Genomic DNA, 22,984 nt, shown 5'->3' on the forward strand with positions numbered 1-22,984 from the left:
ATCCGTTTGTGTACAATAAAACTCTAATGGAATCTCGTTCACTGAAACAAATTCGCCGAGGCAGACTCTGATAGTGAGAATATTCGACAGGCAATTTATTTTTCGAACGCAACCTTGCACATTCGTTTAAAAGAGTTTTCGTTATAAATGCGTAAATATTATATATTCGAGATATTTCAAATAATTTTGTAAAAAGTATCAACACTTGACTTTGTAGATCTTTTTCACTCTTTTTATAATTTTTTATTCAAGAAATTATGCGTTTATCGGATCAGTGACTAATTTGCTTCATAAATGCATTTGATGCGTTTACCTACTTTTTAAACAATTCTTTCATTAATTTGGGTGCAGACAAGTTTCGGTGGACAATCCTTTGCCACCGGTGACGGAAGCATCCAGTCAGGAATCAGAAGTCGAGAGGAGGTAGTGCCATTAACGAGATGTAGCACGAAATAAGAAAATATCTCAATCGAAAAATTCCGGGTCCTCATCAAACAGAAGAATAGATCAGAGGTAATTATCGATTGTAATCCAGCGAGCGACCGCTACGTTAAAAGGCGAAATCGTCGAATAAACCAACGAAAAATTAATCTTCCAAAGAACGTCGTTATCGATTCCACTCTCGTTGTTTATATTGTTAAAACCACAGGGCATTGCCCTCAGTTTTACAGTTAAGAACTCCGTGAATTATTTATGTTGTGATCCGTGAAAATTTTTAACCGGCGAGGCTGACGAAAAAACGGATTCAGAATTTGCTGGAAATTTTTCTGCTAGATCTCGAGATTTTTATATGAATAATAATACAATATTCGAACGTTTTGTATTACGGTGTCGCTAATTGTACAATTTGAATGTTGTTTGATAATAGGAATATAATAAGAATGATGTTATAGAATTAATCATCATACGTAAATAGCACATCGTGTAATTCTTAAAAACGCGAAAGATAAAATTATTATAATACTTATTTTGCTATGCCGACATTATTTAATTAAATAGTGAAGTCAGGAGAAATCCTGACGCAATAGCATTTGATACAAATGATTTATCATATATTATCACTTTATATATATTCTGCTTTGTATAGTCTTTCTATCCGTCAATATTTATAAAAGTAATTTACATGATCGTGAAAAATTGATAAAATGTCATACATGTTATTACGTTATTTTCTTTTAGATTGACGAAACGATTGAATGTATACGATTTTGTTCGATAACATGTACACATAGTGAGAAAATCAATCATGTGATATAAATTGCAATTTAATTAGAAAGTTAACGGGTAGAGTTCGTCTCGTAGTAGGTTTCGATAAAGTTTATCGTTAAAGTCAAATGTGTAAAGTCATGGAAGGTAGTAACTCGATAATGCACTTATACGGTGATCCGAAATTAAGACATGCCTCGCCGGCTCTTTCATTCCATTAATGTCGTAAGGAAAGCGTTTGTAAATAATTTCAAGATTTTAGCGTCGAATATGCCATGCCAATCCAGCCTTGAAGAGAATTACTGTAAAAAATTGTAAAAAATTTTTATGTATTTTATACGTTATCAAACTAACGCAAAAATATCACGCCGAAAGCACGGTAGCGATATATGATTTACAATGTTTTTTTTCTATCATTTTTTTATAAAGCTTGTTTTTGTTTTCTATGCTGTCGCTTGATTTCGATAAATATTAAAATTCAAGGCGAACATCCATTTTACGAGCTCCCGTAGCTTATCAAACTTCCATACTAGTTTCAGTAAAATAACATGAAAGGACAGAATATTACATGCTTCCAATCAATATAAATTTTCCAGTGTAAGAAGATATGTTGTAAACATTATGATAACATGTAAATTGCATATATTGGCTTTTCATAAGGACACAATATTGATCAGAAATTTACATAATAATGAAGAAGTGACGTAAGAGAAAATATTTAATTATAATTTGAATAAGATAGAAGCTGTATGGACGTTTAAAATCAATCTGTTGAAAGATAAATTACAACATTCATGATCCTTATATTTTTCTGACTAGAGCTAATTGAATAATTCTGTCAAGCTGGATTAGCAGATTGAAGCATAGTGATAGCAGGTCGTTCCAAGGGGATGTAAATAAGATTTCTTACACACGAACAATTTTTTCGCACAGTCAACTTATTGGATACTGTTTCTGTTACGACTTTAATAAATTTATCCCTGAAGAAGTTATCACAGTTAAAATATCAGTTTAAGATAACTAAAAAGATACTTTTTTTTTTAACAATAAAAAATATGTTTTAAATATATAAAACAATATTTTAAATATTACTTGAAAATATTATTAACTTAAATTTATTTGTTTAAATAATTATTATATTTATATCTGATTTATTCGCGCAGGATATACTTGCATGATTCACACAATACGATAATGATTTTCCTCGGATTTATTTTCAAAATCATAGCTTATATCAGCGTGTTTCATATTGGCGAAGCTATTGCGCCGCCAAGAAAATGAAACATATCTTTGAAATCGTTGTTAAAATAATTTTTTGCGTATATATTTTTCTGTGTACCACAATGCATCATATCAAGTTGACAATTTTTCCATTATAAAGCAATGAGAAAACGGTTCGTGGGCCCGAAATCTTGCTGATATACGTGTCAGATTTTTGCAATTCACTCGTCTCGATTTACATGTTGCGTAGGTTGCATAAGTGTATATAGGTATAAAGGTGTATTGTACTGAAATTATTCATATTTTGTATGTACGATATTCATATTAAAAAAAAAAGTAGGCTCGTAAACGAAAACCCGCGATACAACGACACTATTTAGGTTCATGCCGTTAAATACGGACGAACTCATTTTTAATTGTTGATATCTGAATATTATAATTATGTAATTTATATTGTACAAGTAAAAATTGTATAGGTATACATTACATAATTATATTATAATAATATCATTTTTAATAACTTAAAAAATATCATTTTTAATATTTTATATTATAATATTTACATAAATTTATATTTCAAATTTTACTATTTTTTGTTGTCTATTCGGACTAAACTACGTTTTTAATTTTGATAATTATGCTCTGACAAATTAAGTTTACAAAGTTTTCACGAGGAAAAATCTGTAACAAAAGATTCATTTTTGTTGAAATTGTCTTTTGTTTTCAAAAAAGACTCTTGGCATTGTTAAAATATAACTAACTAGAAGTTATTTGATTGAATTGAATTTGTTTTGTTTGACATGTATAATTTATATGTAATTCTTTGCGATTAAAACAAACGGCGTCAGACGCATGACCAAGAACAGGCAACCAAAGAGAGACTCGTGATTTCGATGGACCTTATTGAGACACGGGGGACCATAAAACAAACGTATGAATTTAAGAGATAGCTTTCAGAGCTCACGTAGCGGTTCGAGACGTATCGTGTCCCGAGCCTCGCGCACATTTCAATCTATTTCGTGCATACAATTGCCATGTGGAGACTGCGACGGTAGTTGATAAGAATATAATTACTCTCGTACACTATCAAGCACTAGCGCTTTCATTCGGCCGCGACGATTCCAAAGCGCGAGTCTATGCGAACCAATATCCTTCGTATTACTGCATAGGCCAGGAATAACGAGCCTTATGAGAGTAGCGAATTAATCGCCATGAAAAACAATATACATACACTTCCTAATTGTACGTTTACATTTACTAGATATATTTGGCGGCTCATAAATTAAGATCTGCATTGCATCGTCGCGCCCTAAATACGCCTGCCTAATTCGAAACCTGGGCAGGTTTGCGTTTAGAGTTGAAGAAACGATGCGAATACGGATCTGGGAATCCTTCCAGGAATACGGATAAAGTGTCTACTGATAATAAATGCCTTGAAATGCCTATCATGCGTAATATTACGTGCAATATTAATTACTCTGACGATAGATGTAGAAATTCTTAAAAATACCATTTAATAAAAAAACACATTTTATTAATTCGATTTGCATGACAAAGGAATTAATAAATCGAGCATATATGCAGTGAGCTTTTATCCCATCGACATTTTTATTCTAATTCGTAATTTTTAACTTTTGAATTGTTTCATTACAATTGAGCCCCTATATTGAAAAATAAATTGTAATAGAATTCAACTTGACGTGTGTATATTAACTTGGGTAATCTATTCACAGAGACTAATTAACAAATACACATTTCGATGCAGTCAGTAGACATTTTCCGAATTGTTACGGGTATACAATTATCGTTATTTAAATGGTTATAGATACATACACACATATACACCCGTAAATGCGTTTCACACATTGCGATTTACTCTTTATCACAGATTGCACAAGATATTTTGTATCCTGTACTAGACACGCACTTTCTCAGTAAAAAATTAGATTATAGCGTATATGCACTCTCTCTCTCTCTCTATACCAAGTAAATACACCTAACATAGATTATATCGAGCGATTTAGACGTATTCTCTTTCTGATGAATCTCTGCACTCGATCGCGACCAAGAGTCCTTGTGACGCTCAACCGAGGCATTAATAGTCGATTAGGGAATTTCATTTTACTCGACAATCAATATATGTATATATTGTTTCGATATTTCTACTCTTGCTCTGTAAACACGAAAATCCTTTCGTTGTCAATTTTCGAAAGTTCTCGACTCTAGAAATATCAATAGGAACTTTTAACGATTAAGAAACTACAATTTTCACCTTCTTAACATTCTCTTAAACGTTAGATACTTTGATTCGCTATAGTGTTAAATCCGAAACCTTTTACTTACTAAATGGCAAGTTATAGCTTATACAATTTTCACTGTTCCGAGTGATCGCGCAGTGCAACTGAAAAATCGTGCAATCTGCATTGAGACATCAATCTTTTCCCTATTAAATACTTGTGAGTTCTAATCGAATTATACATATATATAAAATTGTTTATATATATATATAAAATTGTTAACCAACAATATTTCAACAGATTGCACGATGCCGCGATCCTCGCGCACAAAATTCCTCAACTAACGGACAAGATACGCGGAGTGAAGAGCAATTCTACATATTTAAATATAAAACGATTGCATTTTGTTAAAAAAAATTGTGCTATTCTACTATATTTGCTATTTACAACTTTCCACAGAACTCGCTTCTAGTTATTTGCGGTCGATTTCGGAAAGAAAACAAAACTTCTTATGCACATTTGTAGTAGCTAAGTATCGTAATTGCTCGTCTGTGTAATCAATCCTTTTTATCTTTCCATTAACGTCATTTACTTCGCAAAACTCGGCTCAACCATTAAATCTTTCATGATTTATCTCCGAGTGCTACTTTTCTCCCTCGCACATCAGCCTTTCAACGCAAACTCCCATAAAAATTTTAACGGCCACTTTAGCCCGCCCCTTTCTCTCTGCTACTATTCCATCGCTAATTAAAATGTCATCTTCGATAATCTCCCTTTCTCTCCACATTATCGGATACGTAATGATCGGAACGGGCGTATAAACAAATACATTCTTTACTCATGCCTCGTACGATTGATTCATACATTCATTTACATAATTAATGCTCGCCGAACCACAACAAAAGATTTTATTGTCCACAAGACAGTGAGTAAATTAATTTCGTGGAAGTTTAGGGGAGATTTCGTGGAAGGACGCAACTATTCTTTCTTTCTTTTACACTACAATATTTTCACATCTGAGTGTTCGAGTATAAAGATAAAGCACAAGATTAGATTCTTGATTTCAAAAAAATAAAGGACTAGACCGCGCGTGAACTTGTACAAAGAAATTTAAAATATTTGAATATAATTGTATCATGACCGCCAATGATCTAGGTAAGCGTAAAAACTTGCCCGTTGGGATTCTTATTGTAAATTTACACTATATGAATATATTTTACTCTTGTGTACATTCTGTTATCCGCAAATATACCGTTTTGTTAAATAAATTTCGCATTCTGATTATGTCAGAAGCAAGAAAAACCACCCTTGCGAGTTTTCTTTACTTCCCAAACACATGTCGCATATTTATTACATATACCTATATATAATAAAATAACCACTAACTTGTCCAACAGAAAAAGCTGTCGGATCGTTGCATTAGCGTTTGATGAAAATGGATTAACGCGGAATCCATCCATCAACTTTCGTGTTATATAAATTTCAACGATCGAAGTGATGACGTGCTTTTGGTAATACCTTGACCTGCCATAAAAATCAGGGACCCAATATCGTACATATTCGGATGACCAGAGTCGACTGGCCGCGAAGCAACCATGCGTGCTCCGACTATCAATTTCGTTAGGCAACTGTGTTCGCGGACGATTCGCAGAGGCGCAGGTAAAAGACAATGGGCATAGGCCACGAAAACCAATCAATCGTGGTGCACGCTTACGCTCTTGCGTCGTATGAAAGTATAAAGGAGTTTTGAAATCAAAGGGAGCCTTCAGTCGATCATTTGAATCGTCCAAAGAAGCCATAAATCGTCATATCGGAAAATACGGTTCGAAGAATGAAGCTCTTGGGATATTGTATTCTTTGCGTGAGTATCAGAACTGATTAATATTTCAATTTATTATAAATTCGCACAAATCATGAAATTATTCCTATTGCAAATTTTTATTTGCATTTTTTCACTAAAATTATATTTATACTATCTTAATGTCAGCATAAACAGAATAATTTCTTTAATATATTTAAATTCTGATACTTTACACATCAATCATCACTTTCACAATGTTACAAAAATTACGGTTCCACTCAACATGTCTGTCAAATATTGCATTAATCATTTTTCAGAAATCTTCTTAATTGCTTTTTTTTAATGGAAATTTTAAACTTTTGCTGCAAACAGTTATATCTGACATATAATTTATCTTCGCTAAAAATTATGCTGAGACACTTGATAGTTTTCGTAGATGAGATATTTTATCAAGTAAATTAAACTTCCTGATGCCAAAAAACGACACACTCAAAGAAGTTTTAAACACAATTATTTCCTGAATACTAGTGACAGATGTTTCGTTGCTCATTCTTAATCAGACCGTAAAAATTGCCGATTGCAACTTCAGTTGCTGACGCGACTTGTAATTTTCGTGAAAATGAAACTACCGTACGACGCTGTTTTCAGATTCAGTGAGTGGCAAAAGTATGTTGCGACATGATTGCACATGTTGTAACATCTATTCGCGACACATTACAACATTACAATCTGATAAAATTTATTTTGTCGAAAAAATTCACCCAACTGTATAAAACACAACATTTTTAATCTTTATTGTGATAATTTTCATAATATAAAAATACTCTTTATAATATAAAAATATTCTATGATAAATAAAGTTTAGCGAAAAAATATGCAGAAAAATATAATTTTTTAGTATAATATTAAAACAAAATTTATCAAGACGTGTATATAAATTCTCGTAACTTTTTTCGATATCTCACAGCTCTTTCTCACAAGAGTGCAAGCGAAGCCGCAAATATCTAAATTATTCCCCGTGGAAGGATTAACGACATATCATGAACAATTAAGCAACTTCACAAAACCATTTGAAAAATTTCTGGAGAAAGTACGCACCACGTACGATTTCGTTTTCCGTCAATCCGACAATACCAGCTACGTCGAAAAAATCCTGGCAAAGAACGTGTCGAATCCCGATTCGCAAGCTTTGAAAATAATTCAGGCCGACTCGATAAACAACTATACGAATCTCAGATATCCTAATAACAGCTGGTTGGATCAAATAAAATCGCTGTCTCTGCTGAAAGAATACACAAGCAAGAATTCGAACAGTATCAAAAAGAACACGCCTATCCTCGAAATAAAACCGACAATTAAAGCGGACGGAAATAACGTGCACCTCACTAAAGAAAAGAGCTCTAACAATACAAAAATGCTGCCCGACGACGATTGGTTCAACGACATTCAGCCTCTGGGACAACTGGAGCTGCAAGACGAAGAGTTAGACAAAAAAAATGAGGTGGAAATCGTGACACCAGGAACAACTGTTCAACTTCCGAAGACGGTGGGTCGCCAATTTCTCGAGTGGCTTGGATCCTTTTTCGGTCTTACATACAGCATTTACACGAAATTATCGAGCGCTGTTAGTGGCAAAGAGAAGGTGACGCAATGATGATGAAACACAACTAAAAAAAATATCAAGTATACGCTTCGTACTTAGAAATTCAGAATTATTTTACTTTTAGAAATAATATGTTAATTATACGTTGATCTATTTATAAATTTAGATTATAAATTTAGATGAGTCTAGATACATAATATGGATATCCAAATATAAATTTCGTTTATCCAATATTAAAAGAGATCGTACTTTTTTACAATTTAAATATAAAATGAAAATGTTACGTTTAACGTTAAATGTACGCCGAGAATATGGGCGAATATATACATATCTCGAATGAGAATTCAATTTCAGTTTAGTATATTTAGTATTAAATGTGCAGAGAGGAAAGGAACAAAAGAGAGAAAGAGAAAGAGGGACAGTGGAGAACAGAGAGAATAATACTATACAGATATCAAAGTAATTTTATACCTTTGTACTACTGTCATCCCCAGCACGTATGTACACTTCGCTAAAAATAAATAAAAAATAAAATTTATATCACACACAATGGTGCTTTTAACACTGTGCAAATTTCCAACTTATACAACGATGGTCGATACGTTATACGTTATTATATCATGCGGTTGGAGTTCCGAGTGCAAAGAGTTACTTTTGAACGTGATGTAAGTTCAACTAAACGTACGAACGGTAATTTCGTTGTACAATGTTACATATAAGGCTATATAAACCACTATATTTTTTACGGTTGCACGCAGATTGTATACTCGATGCACTCGTAAGAAGTTGAAAAAAAAGAAAAAAAAGACAGCCTGTGTAATCTTTCATTACATGTTTTATTCAAAAATATTTCGATTTGAAAAATACATGTTTTATTTTTTAGCTATTTTTCTTCAGTTATTACTATAAAAAAACAACTTTGTTTTTCTGAGTAAATGTACGACGGAGCCTTGTAAATGTACACCCATTATTTAAAACATTCCATATTCATTTTTTCCTTCCTTCTTATTTCTAATTAATCTTAATTTAAAAAAAAATGAAAATCATCTATCGAGAGGGGGAAATGTACAACTCATCGCTTATTCTTCATATTTAAACTATTAAATAATCAGTTCAAAAAGACAACTCTCGGATGATGAAAGAGGACTCTAGCAAATGACCTAAAATACCATTTCGTACACGCGGGTGTGAAGTCTTTGGTTGTATTATTACGTAAGACAAAATTCCGTGTGTCAATATCGTCCCCTAGTTCTTATATCTAACGCATTCATGCACGGATATAAAAATTCGTGCATATATGCGACATACATTATATAAGGTAATATTAAAGGAATCTAATATCGATCCTCACAAATACATCATGTGTGGAAATCTTTTAACGATCTCCCGCTTTCCTATTTAATACTAAATACATCATAAAAGAAAAATATAATAAAATTAAAAAAAATTACAAACTAAAATTAGAACATTGAGCAGGCGAGTATCCTAAAAATAATCCCAAGTACAAACAAATACTTGAAATATTTAATCCGTTTAAATCTTTCTTTAATAATGATTAATTATTAATAACTTTCGTTCAATGTTGATAACCGACATTAAATAAATTTAACGAAAGAGATCGACCATTATATTTATATAGATGTAAAATTTTATCAAACACTTGTTATATTTTTAAGTACCGACCTGCAACTATATTTATTTGCAACCATAAAAATCAGCCTTTAAAAATAAAAATGAGATAACAACGTGAAAAAAATAGCGAACGACGTATTTAGAAAAAATGAAAGATGATAGGTGCAAGTATGAGATGGTTTGTGATCGACGGATCAAAGTAAGTCGTTCGAGAAAACATATGCTTAACGTATGTAAATCGACACAATGTTTTCTCACATATAAAAATATCAATCTTGAATTATTATAAGATTGTAAGATCTTGTGATAATCGTTAGTGGCAGATTCCTGAGATTACTTGAAAATCCTAAATATCGAGGCTGCAAATTTTTTCAAATAAGAAGCGCTTAAAGTCGATTGTCTCAAGCTCGCGCCTTCAGTCGCGGTACATCGCACAATAGTGAAATTGATAGTGCCACTAATAGTACTTTGACTCCCGTAACAAATTTCATACTTCTACTTATAATTAGTATACTAATTTATTTAAAAATGCTACATTCGCGAGCGCCATGCTCTTATCATCTTTCCACATATTTGACGTTGACAAATGATGATCTTGTCAATTGTATTTTTACATTTTCTAGTTAAGATTAAAAAGAAACGCAACACAAAATAATAGAAAATGTGATATAGTGTGAGACAAACTATCGAACTTTTAGACCATAGAATAATTATAGTACTAATTATAGAGACACAATATTCTAATAGCAAACTGGATCTTGGAACTTTGTGTTTTAGCAAAACAGCTATTAATTGTTACAAGCTTAATTATTTATGCAATTTTGGTGTAAATATGCTGTATTTATGCCTCAGAAACAGTTGGATATATTGTAAGCTCTGCGATGGTCAAAATTAAATGTAATGATAATGGACTAGCATCGTTAAAAAATAACTGTCTCTTAACTTACAAGTCAAATCAACAAACATTCAGTTGATTAACTTCTCTTCACATATTAATTCTTTCCATCGATTCTGTATTCATAATTTAAAATAATTATTTCATGTAGAACGCAATAAAAACCTTTTTCTTAGAGAATCTTGGAATATAACTTATATTCCAACAATCTTGTGAAATATAATTTATATCTTTAGTATTTAAAAGCTACGATGATAATGTACCATTTAATGTTAACAATTATTCGCTTTTTTAAAAAGAAATATGATTTATCGTAATTATCACAAATTCTATGAAAGAGATCTATCATCGTACTTTAATGCAAAATTTTATCAAATAAATATTTTTGTTATGCTTTTAGATAGTAATGACAGTATCGTCTTGAAACTATAAAAATCAGCCTTTAACATGTAAAATTGTGACGGAAAGAACGACGAATCATTTGTTTAAGAAAGATGATAGATTCAGGTAACTACAATTTCTCTCATACTTAGCACATAATTAACTATTTCGGATTTTGTCGTGTTAAACGTGCAAGTTTAACATCAAACGACATATGATCTTTACCGTTGTACGCATTTTGAAATTTATGTCCTTGTATGCCTTTCGTATTAAAATTGCCTGTAATTTAGAAGGCTAGAATAATCATAGCCAGTTCTGTTGCCAAAAATTGCAATTATCTATTTGCGGTGACTCCGCCGCGCATGAACTATCTTTATTATACGACTAAAACTGTGGTATATATTTTGTATTTTGAGTTAAGATGTCGTTTATATTAACAGACTGTGCTTGTTGAAGTATATCTGCATCTTTCATTACTTGCTCATTCATGGAGGTAAAAGTGTGAAAGATATTGGAATTATTCTGAAGATTTTGAAGATGTTGTAAAAAAGTAGTTCCTGGTTTGAAGCTCTCCAAACTTTTATCTTTTAGAATACAGTTTATCTCCTGATTGGAAATTGCCACAGGATCAACATTCTTACCGAATATTAGGGCATCTTTTGGATCGAGATAATAAGATCCTTCCTCCTTCTGTTTATTCTTCCGGTTGCTTGAATGAGTTTGCTCGTGTTTGCGCAGGTGGTCCTTGCGTGAGAACGCTTTCTGACATATATTACACAAAAAATCTTTATTGCCAGAATGAATGACACAGTGCCTTGTAAGATGCTCGTTTCTCTTAAACGCCCTTAGGCATATATGGCATTTGTAGGGACGTTCATCTGAATGACCGCGCATATGTTGATCGAGATGTTCCTTTCTCTTCAACATGGCACCACATTCTTTGCATTGGTACTTTCGTTCCTGCAATAATTTAAAATTTTTAATATATATACATATGTATGTATGTATATTATAATAATTTATAACTATCAAAAACTAGACAGAGTAGTGCAATAAGAGTAATGCAGCACATACCAATAAGTGACCTTGTATGTGTTGCTCGATATCATCTTTGTTTGGAAACTCTAAACTACATTCTGGACAATAGTAATGTGTAACTCCATTACAGTCAATGCTGACTTTGACTTCACCAAGTTTTGCTCGAAACTTCGATTTCTTCTCGGCTTTTGGAAAATCAGTTTGTACTTGCTGTTCGATTTTGAGGACGGTTTGCAAATTGCTCTCATTTTCTTGCTCAGTCTCTATATGTACGTTCAGATCGCTCAAATTAGTCGTAATCCGATCCGAGTTTATGAAATCGTTGGCACTTTGCAGTTGCTTTTTGAATATATATGGTATATTTAAAATATTATGTTTTTGTGCTAGTTCATTTGTCTCTGCTTGTGTGGCATCCTTTTTCGTTTGCTCTATATGCTCTAAATGCTTGACCAATTGTTGCAGATTTGAAGTTTGTAATTGCTGCAAAAGCTCAGTCATTTGAGTTGAAGATGTTGTGGCTGTTGTTGGCTGAATTTGAAATTTCTATAATAGAAATAAATAAATATATATTTACTATATCATGCATTATATAATATACTTAATACTAAAAATCTAATAAATATAATACATACTTTATAAGCGGTTTTCCGTTTATGAAGCAATTCCAACTTTTCCCTCATTTCTTTTTCGTTACCAAAACTATTATTAAGAAATACAAGTTCTGCTCGTGATAAAAGTAATAAATTATCACTTGATGGAGCAGAATCTGACTCTACACCAAATACTGTATTATTTTTAACAAAACTCGGAATGATTAGGTTGCTGGTCCTCTCAAATTCCTTTAAAAAATGTTCACAAAAATTTGGTGTACTTTTTTTTACCTGAAGAGAAAATAATGATCAAAATTATCAGGTGCATAATAAAATAAACGATATCAGCGAGAAAAAGAAGAAAAGCAAAGAATATAACACAAGAATAATAAAAGCTTGACTTTAATTACCTCTGATTCTATTTTTGCATTCAAAGCAGCGTTCGTGGAAATGAAATTGGGCACTGATTGCAATTCCTTAGATTCAGCCCAAATGTTAGATGACATCCTGCTGCTACGAATCGGATTTTTGAGATATTCTGAAAATTGCGGTAGCGAGCGACCGGGTATATCATCAATGGTAGTTTGATTCTCAGAAATATCCATAATGGTGCGTAGAACTTGAAGAAATCGGATTACAATCACAAATTTCTAACCTTCTAACCTGTGATGGTACTGCCGTACAGCAATCAAGTAATACACACAGATCAGAAGCACTCTACCAACTTAATTCTTGCGAAAAAGAAAACTTCTCTAGAATTGACGTCTTGAAGCGTGAGCTACTGAAATACTACAAAGCTATCATATATAAGGATGTATAAGCGAATTTTTGGTACTGTAGATAACATAAAATATGTATATATAAATTTTAGCAGTTTGAGCGAATTTGTATATTATAATTTTGATGTGATAATTATAATTTTTAGACAATAATTTATTTCTTAAATCAAATGTCCCTAATACATAGAAAATATTATTTTCAAGAGTTGGACAGCCTGAAGCGTCCTTTTTGTTTACAGTGTACATTTGTCGGATTTCAACTGCTCCATGTCCATAGCAAATAACACATTAAAAGTTTTAAACTACATATAAAATATATTATTGATGAAATCACGAAGAAAAAAGAACAAATAAAGACATTATAATTATTTTATTATTGGTAAGCTTATTTTATAAATAATAGTTACACTTTTTAATAGATATTAAATAAAATAAGATTAAATAGAAATATCGCACTAAATAATAATGTCTATAATAAACTTTTTGAAAGAAGACATAGAAAAATATTTATTAAAATATTTAATAAAAATATTTTATTTAAGGGTTAAGAGTAATATAATTGAAACAAATAAATATTTTGCAATGTAAATAATTTTTGACAATATATTCCAAGCTTTGGAAACGTATGGCAGAAACGCTTAATGACAGCATAAAAAAGTTGCGCAAAAAAAGCCGAACATTATTGGCACATGTTGATGAAAATTCCAAAAGAGTCAATGCTGAGGTAAAAAAGTTGCGTTCACAAACATTGTAAGTATCTTTGTCTATAAATAAACAATTTATTATATTATTCATTAAGTATTTGAATATTTTTTACAGATCTTTAATAAATTACCATAATCATAAAAGTCAAGATTGTTATTTAAGAAAAAACAGTGATATATGGAAATTACGTAACGATTCCAGTGAAATCAGTGCTGTTTTATGTCCAGACTTTTGTGATCCACAACGTGCAACCACATCAGCACCAAATATGATATCTTCTGCAAAGTTAACATTAACATCTAGAAAACCCAAAGAGGAATGCTCAAGAATTATATCTAGAAAGCCAGTAAAAGATTGTTACTGTTATTCCAAAGTGAACGAAATGCATCTAAGATCATCAAGAACTTTGCATAAGCCCACATTACCTTGCTGTAATTGCAGAAGTCTGTTTGAGTTCAAACCTATCAAAGAAACTGATGATAAAACAACATTAACTTCGCCGATTAGTTGTGAAACATTTAGAAGAGTTCAGAAAATTGACTATACTCCTAGATCTCAATTTCTTCGCAATGTGCAGAATAAAGTTTGCGAATTACGGACTGGAGGTCAAGGAGACTGCGTGCAAACGTGTCCAGGATTGTCTAATTATTGCAGATTTATAACAAATGCGAGGCTGCAAGATATTTCTAATGAGAAATTAACATTGCCAAACGAGCGTAAACATGTTGATGAGAAACAAAAATCTCCAAATTCCCCAACAGTGCCAGCAAATTCATTAGCAAGTGAACAACATGATTCCGACCGCGACAATGTCACCTGTGTTTTTAATAGAAGGGCTCAGGCATCTGCACAAAAATTGTCAAAATCAACATTACGAAAGACTATCAGATCTAGGAAATATCAGCAAATATTAGAGTCGAGCCAAAGATCAAAATCGCCTATACAAAATAAAAAAGCAATGCAATTGCTCAAGCAAGATTATCCTTGTCGCTGCATGAATGAACTGGAGAAAGAAACTAAACGTGTTGGAAAACATAAATTATCAGAATATTACGATCGAAGAGATCGATGCTCGAAGCATGATGATGGTTCCGCAGTTGACGATACCGTAAACCAGGAGGTTGAAGACTTAAGAAAGTTCCGAGAACAGAATTACTTTGAGACGCATGGCTCGAACTACACGTTGGCATCGTCCAGATCGTCAGGATCGTTGCAACAGTATTTCCTCAACGAGCGACTGTTTCCAGAACCGATAGGCAGGATTCATAGACAGGATTTAGTGGTAACAATGCCGCCATGCGCGACAACACAAAAAAAGCGCATCCATTGCTTTCCCAGATATGTGATACGTCAAGAAAAAAAAGTCTGCAATACGAGTTATAGACGTAAACGATGTCAAAGCTGTCCTCTCACTGGTCATGCTATCGATCTTGGAATTTTGAAGACTCGGCCGTTACTAAATAGTTTGGCGCTCAAGTATCAGAAACAAATTCCTTAAGGTAGAGAATTTTAATATTAATTGTGTCGTAATTTTTTTGCATAATTTTTTATAGTATATGTAAATATAATTTATACAAAAGTATATTCGCTGATTTTATATCAGTACTTTATTTATAATAAAATGATAACATAATATAACTACATTCCTACTTGTGTTCTCTATTCTTTAAATATTGATTTGAAAAATTTTATCTTGAAATCTTTAATTTATATATGTTAAACATAAAAAGTTTAGAATATATAATCGAAATTTTATTTTGCTTCGCTAATATATATATTTCTAGTTTATTCTAATTAATTTAACTTATTTTAATTTATTTTAATAACCGCAAATTATTAACATTGTGCAAAAATATTTGTACATACATTGATTATCTGTTTCAAATCATTAAATCCATAAAAAATTTAGAAACGAACATGAATATGATAAAATGCAAAAATGCAAATATAAATATTTAACACATATTCAAAAGTTTTAAGTAATGCAGGCATGAATAATTTAATTTTCATTGATATACAATACAAAAGTCCATTTTTTTAATTTATCGATAGCTTATAAATTTGATAATGATATAGCTATAATAAATAACAAAATCACGTATATAGCAATCGAAATCGATATATATATATATATATATATATATATATATATATAGTTACATTTCTGATATTATAGATTTCTGTAAGAGGTTTTTTAACATAAATTTTCTGTATTCCTAAAATGCAATTGGCTGCTCTTAAACTTTTGAACGGTAGTGTATTTAAATGTTTATTTAAAAATTATTTTAAATTTTATTTTTAATATGTCTACTGTTTTTTACATCTCTAAAAAATTAGGTAAAACTCCTAGATTGGACCGTCATAAAAAATTTGGTTTTGCCACGTAAAAAACAATTCACAATCTGACTCTCGTAAAACAAATTTTAGGAGATAAATTTACGGTTTATATCGAGTCGCAAAGATACATGGAATACGAGATTAAATCAATAAATAAATTATTAAAAAAAAAGTAATATTTGCATAATTCTAATATAAGCAAGATCATATAATAAATAGTAATCTTATATACATTCGAATGCGAGTTATTTGAGTGATCAAATCACTACAATCAATTATTTTAATGTACATATGACATATCGGTAACTAATTTTTTCATTTTTCCTCTTTCTATTAATATCTCATTACACATGCACTAATACAGTATGGCCGCTAATTTGACTACTGACTGACCAGTGATTGGTGGGGAAAGCAGTATTTAAATATACGACCTTATACGCCAGACGCACAGTTTGGATTTAACCAGACATTTTTGTCAATCAAATCTGCTTGACGTTTATCACTATAAGTCATAAGTGGAAGATAAAATTTGAAGACAATGAAGACAATAGCTATTTTCTATTTTGCAGTAATTGCAACCACAATAGCGGTAGAATTGCGTAAGTAACTACAAATATTTTCTCATTATGTTAATGTAGTTGATTAAGTTATGATTTTAAACTTGTATTGCAATATGTGGTAAAACTATTATAAATACACATTCAAGTTAATGCATTAAGAAATTCTGAAAATTTTTGGACTTCGAAAATATCAACTTTGCAACTTGTTTTTTTTTTTTTTAAACTATTATTAATCTAAATTTTCTTTGCTTTTCTATGTCTTTTTATTTTTAAATTTTGTTGTTTAAGAAAAATAATGTTTTACACACTACTCAAAATAATTAGGACATTGTTTTTCGTCAAAAAAATAAGGCAAATTTCAAGTGATCGTAACTTTGCAATAAATAATTTTATTGAATATTGAAAAAAGCATTTAAAAACTAAATTTCTACTTCTGAATGCTTTTTGCTGATTAGAATTATCATTTTTTTATTAATTAACAAAAAAAGAAGAATTCGACAAAATGGAATATTTTTGTCTTCTTGCAAAACTTTTTTTGTTAATTGCATTGATAACAAAAATGATAATTTTAATCAGCAAAGAGAATTCGAAAGTAGAGATTCAGAGTTTTTTAATGGTTTTTTCCGATACTCAATACAATTATTTAAAAAGAAATAACTATAAAGAAAATAACCCTTGGGAAAATTTACTTTAGACTGGCCTAAGGTTTATTAAAGTTTTGTTTAGTAACTTTAAAAATTTGAAAAGTTCTTTTAAGTAACTATAAAAATTTTTAAGTTTTGTTTAAGTTATTTCAGAGTTTTAAAAATATCCTTGAATTTTTGCTTCTTTAGTTATTGAAGACATAAAGTTCATAAAAAGTATCTAAAAGTTTGTGTGAAGTAACTTAATGATGGTGTTTAGTAACTTAAAGTTGGCGTAAAAGTAAGTAAAAGTTTGTGTAAAGTAATTTCAAGGCCTCAAAGTTTTTTAAGTTTTGGTCCTTGAAATCATCTAATTGTAAGACTTAAAGTTATAAATATTACAATGCTCAGCGAATTGAATGCGGAACACAAATGATTCACATTGCACATTTATTAGCATAAACAGATGTGTAATACAAAAGTAAATAAGGAAAAAGAATTTGCAATTAACCTGCTGGTTAAATGCAAATTCTTTTTCCTTGTTTATTACTTTTGTATTACTGCAGGTTAAATGCAAATTTTTTTTTTTTTTTGTTTATTACTTTTGTATTACTGCAGGTTAAATGCAAATTCTTTTTTTTTTTTTGTTTATTACTTTTGTATTACTGCAGGTTAAATGCAAATTCTTTTTCCTTGTTTATTACTTCTGCATTACACATTTGTATTCATTAATATTAATATTAGGAAAATTTACTATATAAAACTTAAAAAAAATAATTTAAGAACACTTTTTTATTTATTAAAGAAATTTTTAAAAGTTTTTGAAGAGTAAATCCTATTTTAAAGTGTTCAAATTTACTCTTCAAAACTTTTAAAAAGTTGTATAGTAAATCAAAAAGTTTTCTTAAGTTATTTTTTTTTAATTTTAAAGAGTAAATTTTCTTAAGGGAAGATTATAAGATTAAGTATAAGAAAAATAATTTTAAAATTGAGTGGATGCAGATCTTGGATTTACAACGATCAATTATGTAATAATTTTTGCTAATAATTTGTTATTTTTTTCTTTTTTTATCTTATAGCAAGCAATTTTAAAACTTGCAAACGATCGGATCCAAATATGTCACAGTGCCTCACGAATGTTGTCAAAGAAGCAATCATCTTTCTGGCTGATGGTAAATACACATTATTTTAAATCATATTTAATACTAGAAATTTAAAAAAGTTAATATTTAAATCGCTACAAGTTTGTATATTTCAGTTTTTATTAAGTATAGTGTTATCAATAGAGTATATCTAAAAGTTTATTGACAATTGTAGTCACATTACATTATAAATTATACAAACTAACATTTGTAAGATATATTTTTGTGAAACATTTAAAAAGATAATATATAAATCATAGATGTAATGTAAAATGTAGGTGTAACAATTATACTTATGATTATTCACGTTAAAAAATAATACAAAAATTGTGCGTGACGCTATAAGCGAATAAGCATAAGATACAATTTATTTAAATAATTTCTGATGAATTTGTTTCTTATAAAATTTCCTGAATATCATTTTAATGTAAATCATGCATATTAAATTTGTATATTAAATTTGTATATTAAATATCTGTTCGCGTTTAGGTCTGGAGAGCTTGAAAATTGAACCTCTTGAACAAATGAAGTTTGAGTTTAAAATAAATGGAACCCATGGCCCAGTACAAATGACACAAGAATATCAAAATGGCAAGTTATATGGATTAACAAAAAGATTTGAATTACATGATTTTCAGTAAGTATTTTATATTTTCCATAACTATTCCAAAGTAAAATAACTATTCTGTAACTATTCCAAAATAAAATCAACATACACTTTAATAGTTCTAATATGTTTTAAACAAATATTTTGTTTAAAAATAAGGAAAATATCCACAACAAACGAGTCTTAAGTTCAAATCAAAATATCGAATCGAAGCGACTAATGTCACAGAAACTAAATGATTACAAATAAATAATTACAAACACAGCTAATTTATTTAGAAACTCCTAATTACTAATATCGATTATTGTAAAAACATTATTTTTAATTTGGTTTTAAAGAATGATATTAAAGAATATATTACTAGTATTGATAATGTTACAAATACGTATCGAATTATATATATATGATTATATTGATTATATGATCATAATTATAATATAATTTATTTTTGTTTTTAGAATTGATTGGGATAATTCAGTTATGAAGTTTTACGTTTTCCACGAGGAAATAAGTTTCTTAGGCGATTATAAAGTTCAAGGCAAAATTCTGGTAGTGCCAGTCTATGGAAACGGAAAGTTTAAAATGTCTGTATGTAAGTATGATAATGTATTTTTATAAATTGTATATTATTATTTGTCTTATAATTAACGATTTAATGACAACTATTTGATATGCAAAGTAATTGATTTTGCTATTTTCAGATAATGTAACGACACATCACGAAATATATTTCAAAACGTTTGAAAAGAACAGAGAGTCTTACATAAGAGTGAACAAATATTTTATAAAGACTTTTTACAAACGTGTAACACTACATTACGATAATCTCTTTGATGGAAATGAAGCTTTAGGTATACCTAATAATAAATTTTATAGTTTGGAAATATAAAGTGAAACAAAATATCTTAGAGTTACAAAAATTAGTTTTATAAAAAAAATTATTAAAAAATGTATAGCATATTTAAGCTCTTATTTATAAATTATTATTGCTTATTATTTAAATTCTAAAAAATATTTGAAATTATACTTGAAAAGCATGCAAGTTTACAGCTTTATATTGAACAAAAGTGAAATTTTTCAAAAAAGAAAATTATATAAATATTAATTTTATAAAATCCTATAAATTATATAAGTATTAATTCTTCTATATCTTACTAATTATAGGTAATAATATAAACAAATTCGTCAATGACAACAGCATGTATCTCTTCGGGGAATTTGTACCGTTTCTTGAGGAAGCTTTTGCTAGGGCCTTCTTTAAAATCAGTAATCAAATTTTCACTCACGTGCCAATGAACAAGATTTTTCCACTTACATAGATCAATGGTAACATAGATTTACATACATCATTTTTATACTATTTTTTTTTTAAATAAGATAATTTGTAATATGTTTAGAAAGATTATACTGACAAAATAAAAAAGTGTATGTTTGATATATGTGTATAATAATATTGATGAATGAGAAATATGTGATTATATGTAATTACAAATATTATATGTATTTACTATGAATAAAGTGTTACACAGGAATCACGTAATACAATCATTAATTCTTATGTATCTAATTTCCTTTGATAAAATTTATTCTTAATTAAGATGTTTAACATAATAACAAATTTTTTTTAGTATTGTTAGATTTATATGAACTCTAAACATAATTGAATATAATTTCATGTAGTCAAATATTTCAACAATTTTATTTATTTTTAAAGAGAAAGAAATATATTTAAATAATTTAAGTTTTAATAAAAATTTATCACATTAATTCAAAAAAAGTATTCTATTTTTAACAATATAATGTAATTCTATTTTTATTGTTTTAATTGCAAAAAATTGACTTTAATTGTTAAAATATAAATCAATTGATACAAGTGCGCATGCGTATATTACAAAATTGTTAAAAATCACTGTATTCAAGCAGTAGTGTTTATTCGCGCGAAATTGTTGGGTCAACTGATGAACATCCTCTGTTATTTGGTAATTTATTATTTAAAAATATCTTGTATTGTTATATTTTATGAGATTCCAAGAAAAAATCCTTGTCGCTACGAAATTAGCATACATAAAATATTTGAATCACTGAATTGAGTTGAGCAACACAATTCAACAAATTTTAACCTCAAAAATATTATTGCAGTACTGCTGCTATACTATCGATGAACGATCTTGTAACGGAAAAATTTTTACATGCGATATTTTGCAATTCAATTAACGATGCAAAAAAAACAAACGAAAAATACGCGATTATCATAATTTTATCATAATTAGAACAATACAGGCGCGCGTTACGCGCGCGCACTTATTATAGTAATTTAATAATTATGAAATCTAAATATATTAATACAATTTTTTTTATTTTAAATAACCGTCAAAATAACCTTTGCTCTCAAAGTGTCAAACTGTCAGAATAATCGCGATAACCAGCATCGCGGAAAAGCGTCAACAATACTTTCGATACATTTGAGTATCGATCTTTCATGCCTTTTTTAAGAGTGGATTCCGTGAAATTCTAAGTATGCTGTTCATGAACCCAGACAATACGTATGCTTAAAGACATTTGAAAGACGTCTAAAAGACAAAATTTTGTGTATTTTGCATGTCTTTCAAATGTCTTTAAGACATGCATGTTGTCTGGAAAGTATGGCATAAAAATAAAAAATTTTTTTTTTTTACTCTTTTAATCAGTCTTTTATAAGTTTTCATATTTTCCATGTGCATAATTATGATATAATTTATTTCAGAAGACGCACATACATGGCACACATAATATGCGGACAACGAATCGAAAGGAATGGAAGATATATTTGCATCTCTAATATATGCACAAAGATACTTTGCTACACAAAACAACGCATGTATGCTGCTTCTTCAGTGAAGATCTTCGAGAGAGGTAAGTGGTTTCCATAGTGTATTTACTATATTCTATTATATAGAAGGAATTGATATTATATGAAAGGTAAAAGATTCTCTCACTATATTTTCAACTAAATCACTGCGTTAAGTATTGAGTATAAAAGTCGATTTCTTTTTCATCGACATAATGCTCACTATTTTTTTATTGAGATTCCGATAATTAAAAAACTTTTACTTTGTTTATCCTTTCACACACACACACACACACACAATCGACTGATTTTTATGAATTTTATTTTTATTGTATAACATTGTTTTATGTACAGATTCTCGACAATCAAAATAATTTATTAATTGAATCAAATGATTAAATTTCTTAATGATGTTGCTACATCCATAAGTCATTTTATTGATAATTATTTTATCGATAGAGAGATTACTATATGATTAAAATAGTATACTATATTATTTTTTAACATAAGTATATGTCGAGAGAAGTTGTATTTCTTTTTTATTGACTTTATAAAAATTTTTTATGATGTAAAATTAATAGATTTTGATATTTTATGAATATCAATTTTTTATAACTATAAGTGCTAAAAGTGTTTTAGGAATGACTAGTATTTCCGTTCTTTCTTCTATTTAAAAATGCTGCAATATCGATTGAGTAACTGCCATGCGTTCTGAATAAAGTTTTATAAATGAACTAAGGAGTGAGCTACCAATCAAATTAATTGAGTGACTGATTTTTCAACAAATTTATGTATTTTTT

General features: G+C 29.6%; 5 protein-coding genes across 8 annotated transcripts in view; 4 read left to right on the forward strand and 1 right to left on the reverse strand.

Annotated features, from left to right (window-relative positions):
- LOC105670491 (calcium/calmodulin-dependent protein kinase kinase 1) overlaps positions 1–5,969 on the forward strand; it is a 65,036-nt gene extending 59,067 nt beyond the window's left edge. Inside the window, exon 10 of the mRNA XM_012364035.2 lies at positions 352–5,969. Within this exon, the coding sequence (XP_012219458.2) occupies positions 352–427 (76 nt within the window). The 3' untranslated portion in view covers positions 428–5,969. The remainder of the gene's footprint in view (positions 1–351) is intronic.
- Positions 5,970–6,118: 149 nt separating this feature from the next.
- LOC105670494 (uncharacterized) lies at positions 6,119–8,509 on the forward strand. Its single transcript, XM_012364038.2, has 2 exons — positions 6,119–6,525; positions 7,433–8,509. Exons 1-2 carry the CDS (start codon positions 6,496–6,498, stop codon positions 8,117–8,119), a joined length of 717 nt encoding a protein of 238 aa, XP_012219461.1. The 5' UTR covers positions 6,119–6,495; the 3' UTR covers positions 8,120–8,509.
- A 5-nt stretch (positions 8,510–8,514) lies between these two features.
- Positions 8,515–13,334, reverse strand: LOC105670497 (uncharacterized). Its single transcript, XM_012364041.2, has 4 exons — positions 13,015–13,334; positions 12,647–12,895; positions 12,051–12,557; positions 8,515–11,936 (listed from the first exon to the last, which is right to left on the reverse strand). The coding sequence occupies exons 1-4, from the start codon at positions 13,207–13,209 to the stop codon at positions 11,361–11,363; spliced, it is 1,527 nt and encodes a 508-aa protein (XP_012219464.1). The 5' UTR covers positions 13,210–13,334; the 3' UTR covers positions 8,515–11,360.
- A 249-nt stretch (positions 13,335–13,583) lies between these two features.
- On the forward strand, positions 13,584–16,927 carry LOC105670501 (uncharacterized). Of its 4 annotated transcripts, none has more exons than XM_067350313.1 (4): positions 13,584–13,762; positions 13,926–14,133; positions 14,203–15,587; positions 16,426–16,773. In XM_067350313.1, exons 2-3 carry the CDS (start codon positions 14,009–14,011, stop codon positions 15,584–15,586), a joined length of 1,509 nt encoding a protein of 502 aa, XP_067206414.1. In that variant the 5' UTR covers positions 13,584–13,762; positions 13,926–14,008; the 3' UTR covers position 15,587; positions 16,426–16,773. The 4 variants fall into 4 exon arrangements, with proteins under 4 accessions (XP_067206414.1, XP_067206412.1, XP_012219467.1 ...); XM_067350311.1 differs by lacking the exon at positions 16,426–16,773 and adding an exon at positions 16,790–16,927 and having other exon boundaries at positions 13,585–13,762; XM_012364044.2 differs by lacking the exon at positions 16,426–16,773 and adding an exon at positions 16,790–16,927 and having other exon boundaries at positions 13,585–13,762; positions 13,997–14,133.
- On the forward strand, positions 16,882–20,896 carry LOC105670502 (protein takeout-like). The gene is made up of 6 exons (XM_012364045.2): positions 16,882–17,024; positions 18,688–18,780; positions 19,240–19,387; positions 19,816–19,949; positions 20,059–20,208; positions 20,522–20,896. The coding sequence occupies exons 1-6, from the start codon at positions 16,964–16,966 to the stop codon at positions 20,674–20,676; spliced, it is 741 nt and encodes a 246-aa protein (XP_012219468.1). The 5' UTR covers positions 16,882–16,963; the 3' UTR covers positions 20,677–20,896.
- Positions 20,897–22,984: the final 2,088 nt, after the last annotated feature.

This window comes from Linepithema humile, chromosome 2 (genome assembly GCF_040581485.1).
Source record: "Linepithema humile isolate Giens D197 chromosome 2, Lhum_UNIL_v1.0, whole genome shotgun sequence".
In the NCBI taxonomy this organism is placed as follows: domain Eukaryota; kingdom Metazoa; phylum Arthropoda; class Insecta; order Hymenoptera; family Formicidae; genus Linepithema; species Linepithema humile.